Raw genomic sequence first — 4,405 nt, 5'->3', positions numbered from 1 at the left:
AGGTCAGGTTGGACGGGGCTCTGAGCAACCTGATCTAGTTGAAGATGTCCCTGCCCACGGCAGGGGGGTTGGACTAGATGACCTTTAGAGGTCCCTTCCAACCCAAACTATTCTATGATTCTATGATCTCTTATATCTTCACTTCCATACTAAGCTAAGGGTAGTGAGAAACTGAATGCCAGCACAGTTACAGACAAACTTGCTATTCAGGAGATATGATGAGTACAGGTTCAGAAGAGTGAAATCTGAACAGACAGTCACTGAAAGAAGAAATACTGCTCACAATTGAAATGGCAACCTTAGCAAGTGGTTTTATTAATAACCTTTCCAGAAGACTTTTGCACATTGGAACAATCTCATCTTAGCTGTGGGAAAAAACTGTTCTGAAGGAAGTGTCATAATCAGTATACCCGCTTTCCCTAGAAGCTGTCTCCAGTATCTGAACTTCTGCTTGTGCCATCTTCTGTGGGATCTGCAAAGGGGCTGAGGATGGTGTCTATGGCTCTGGAAGAATCTTCTGAGACATTCAGTTATAGTCTTCTTAGCAATTATTCAGCTGCTTTTTGAAAACACCTTTAAAAGGATACTGAGTTGGAGGTATGCACCAATGAGATATAAGAATGATTTATTAAAAAAGATTGTACAAAGATTCCCTATATCTTCACTTGGAGACAACATATTGTAAATGCTAACATAGGTAGGCGTTAACTGTATCTGCTAGAAAGGAGGAGCAGTATCTCTCTCAGCAGTACAACACACTCTTTCATACAAGTACTCTCTGTGACATATAACAAAAATCAGAGAATCTCCACTCAGTCCCTAAACAGCTGAAAAAAGAAGATAAGCAAAATGCAGAGGGTTATTAATTTAGATACACTGGCTTGTTTTCCTTCTCTGCCTATCAGAAATTTCCACCCCAATGGAACGGATTAAAGAACCTTCGTCTACGTAGGATAGTACATTGAACTCAGTAGCAGGCATTGCCTGCTTTTAGGAAGGAACTTCATATTCCTTGTCCATATTTTGGCAAATGGTTATAAGCAGAAGAAGCAGGGCAAATTCTCAATATAAAGTGGCAACTGCTATTACCCCCAAAATGTAATCCTACTCTTTCTTTCTGGCTTTTTTGCCTTCCTTGCCCAGTGTAATTTCGTCAAGATTTCCTGAAATGTGACCTTGATTGTAATCTTCCTAATTCTAAACAAGATTCCCATTTCAAGGAATTCACCTTTTGCTAGTGAAAAGCAAACAACTTTGCTACCCAGCACCAGTGACATATGGCTGTGCAGCATCCAGGACCTCATGTTGTATCTCTAGGTAACACTGCCTAACCATCATAGCTTGTTGATATTTCCACAATGGAAATAGCAGTAATAACTAGCATTCTGATATTTCAATCTGGTACTGTATTCATGGTTTAGATGTATGATCAGTGTTGCCTTTTTGCTGTAAAGTAATTTCAGTTTTTCTCCAGACCTAACAAAGAATTACTGTACAGCCAGAACTAGGATAGCGTTTCCCTGGAATGATGAAATTATTTGCATCTTACAGCCTTTTGCAGAATTTCACAGATAACAAAAGATTTACTAGGACACACTCCTGGAAGAGGCTATAGCCACAACAAAAAGATATCTACCTCTCAATGCAAGTTTAGTCTTTGAGGAGAAATATACAGATATGCCACGACAGGTTGAACAGTAAAGAGAAAAATTTATACAAACTCTGAGCACTTTCTCATCCAGGGATCTCAGAGTGCTTGGTAGCTCTGGATTTTGGAAACATTCCTGATTTATTAATGATGAAAAGACAGATAAGGGCACCTGTTTTGGACCGTATGTTACATGGTACAACACAATGGAAAAAATGTGTCTCGATCTCTCTAGTCCTATGCTGAACTGTATCATCTGTGTCACTTACAAAGAATCTTTTATCTGGGACAGACCATGTGGGAACCAGTTGGCAACTATAGTCCTGTAAAGGTTAAACATTTTTTTGAGACAATATATAACGTGATCACTACAATAGAATGACAGGGATTTTAATTAAAATAAGAGGATAAATAACAGGCAGAAAGACGATTGAATTTACTACCAAATCTTGTGAGATGCTAAAGCCCCCAGCACGCCCACCATACAAACAGCTTTGCCACATGGACTCAATTAAAACATACAACACCCGTGTATAACTCAACCTGTCCAAGAACCGGAATGTAGGTGCAAAGAAGGAATACAGGCAGCTTATTTTTAAAGAGTGGACTACAATAGAGTGGCTCCTTAAGACTGAGAAGGAATTTGATTAGATTGTATAAATATATTGAAGGAAAGAAAACAAAAGATAAGTCGGATATTATTAGCAAATAGGAATTTAGTGGTCAAGAATGTCTTAATATGGCAATAAGTAGGAGCTTTCTAAGCATCAGAATACTTCTTGTCCAAATGCCTTCCAGTTGGAGAAATACGTAATTACTGTAAAAGCAGCTGCATAATTTGGCATGGTTTCCTGAAAGAATGAGTGTAACAAGTCAGAAGATCTTTTGCATGCTTGTGTTTCCAGGTATGCTTACAAGCAGGTAAGAGACTAGACTTTGTTAGCAGATTACTGCCATCTTCTGAAGTAGCTGGTTTTGGAGGCAAGGATTTCACGCTTCCTCACCCTCTCTGCTCATTTTACTACAGGCAGGTAGGGTTGAGGAACAGGAGTATTGCATTTTCTGCCTGTAGAAACGATGTGAGAAGATGTGAAGGAGAACGGGAGTAGTTAAATATGGTTTATAGTCCTGGGAGCATGAATAGGCCAGATCACCATCTGTTCCTTGGAAATCAGTGTCACTGACAGATTTACCGGTCTGTATAAAGTAGCATATGCTCACTTTTAACCCTTTCAAGAGTTTATCCTCAAAATTTCCTTGTGAAATCTAATTTCCAATTAACCACCAAAACTACCTACGGAAATTAGGAAACAGGCACACAAATACTCTTTAACGCCTGAGACCATCGTCGTGTTATTGGATTCTTCTTTCTGATGTGATGCTGTTGCCACCACCAGAGATGAAATGCAGAGTTACTGAGTCGTACATACCAACTGTTAACCGTATTTCTTCTTCCTGGTTGGCCAAGCCATCGTAATAATATAGATCAAATCTCCGCTCTGTTTTCCAGTCACCTAGTAAATCCTTTTCCAAGCAGAAAAGCACACTGAAGTGGCTTTCACTGCATACCAACCAAATTGGGTATTTAGGGGTCTTCAAGTAACAACCAACCTAAAAGAAAGATACAAAACATTAGAACATCACGGGGGGGCAGGGGGAGAAACAGTTCATTGTGGAAAACATGAGATGTATAAGATCACTTATTTATTATAGTCTACAAACATTAACAAAGGTTTATTATATACTGCTGATGAAGCAGACCAGGATAGCTCTGGTAAATCATGGAACATAAAAAGCAAGTATCTGGCCTTGAGTTATAGGCGGGTAATGAAATCCGGCTGTAGTATCCTTACAGCAAAAAGATCATATCCCAGATGATCAGAACCAAAAGAAACCCTGTCCTCTGCAATAGCTATAAAACCAGTGAGTTTAGGTCAGGAATACTACATAAGATCAATGGGAGACCGTGCTCGTATGCAACAGTACCTGGCAGCCGGGAAAGAGACTTCATAGGATCTCAGATGACATGAGACACCCATGTGGGCAACTAAACTGAGCCCAAAATCTTTTCTTGGATTAAGAATATGATACATTCCCTTCACTTTAGCATCTTCTTCTAGCTTCACAGTTCAGATATGTAAAATATTTTCAGCTACTAGAAGAAAGCAATAACAGAAGCACTTCTTTTGATTCATTATTCTTAAAAATGAAATATTCTCAGCTGAAAAAAACCCAATGATTTCTTTAACAGATGCTTTTTCTAAGTTTTTGCCCTCCTTTTGAAAGTTTGAAAGTATACTTATTTATAAATATCCTAAATATTCTGTATGAATTGCATATAAATGATTTTCATACTCAAGATGCTTTAAACTAGAATACTCAAGAGCTTTAAACTGGAATCGATGGGGGAAGGGGATACCAACAGGATTGCAGTAGGTAAGCCAAGGGTTGGCATGGCATCACCTGAGGGTGGCAATCCTAGTGGGAACATTTACACTGCTCCTGGGAGCACAGAGGGCTCAGGAGCATATCTGAAATGCTTGTACACCAACGCACGCAGTATGAGAAACAAAGAGGAGGAACTGGAAGCATTGGTCAGCTCCCAGAGCTACGATATCATTGGTATTAGTGAGACTTGGTGGAATGAGTGAACTGGAAGCTTTGGTCAGCTCCCAGAGCTGCTATATCATTGGTATTAGTGAGACGTGGTGGAAGGAGTCCCACGATTGGAGTGCTGGGATGGAGGGCTACAGGCTG

General features: G+C 39.6%; 1 protein-coding gene across 1 annotated transcript in view; it reads right to left on the bottom strand.

Annotated features, from left to right (window-relative positions):
* FAM188B (family with sequence similarity 188 member B) overlaps positions 1-4,405 on the bottom strand; it is a 98,983-nt gene that overhangs the window by 8,597 nt on the left and 85,981 nt on the right. Inside the window, exon 15 of the mRNA XM_019471182.1 lies at positions 3,079-3,259. Coding sequence (XP_019326727.1) covers positions 3,079-3,259 — 181 coding nt within the window. The remainder of the gene's footprint in view (positions 1-3,078; positions 3,260-4,405) is intronic.

Source organism: Aptenodytes forsteri, unplaced genomic scaffold (genome assembly GCF_000699145.1).
Source record: "Aptenodytes forsteri isolate BGI_AS27 unplaced genomic scaffold, ASM69914v1 Scaffold80, whole genome shotgun sequence".
In the NCBI taxonomy this organism is placed as follows: Eukaryota; Metazoa; Chordata; class Aves; order Sphenisciformes; family Spheniscidae; genus Aptenodytes; species Aptenodytes forsteri.
The sequence above is the reverse complement of the archived record's forward strand: the minus strand, read 5'-3'. Positions and strand labels throughout refer to the sequence as shown.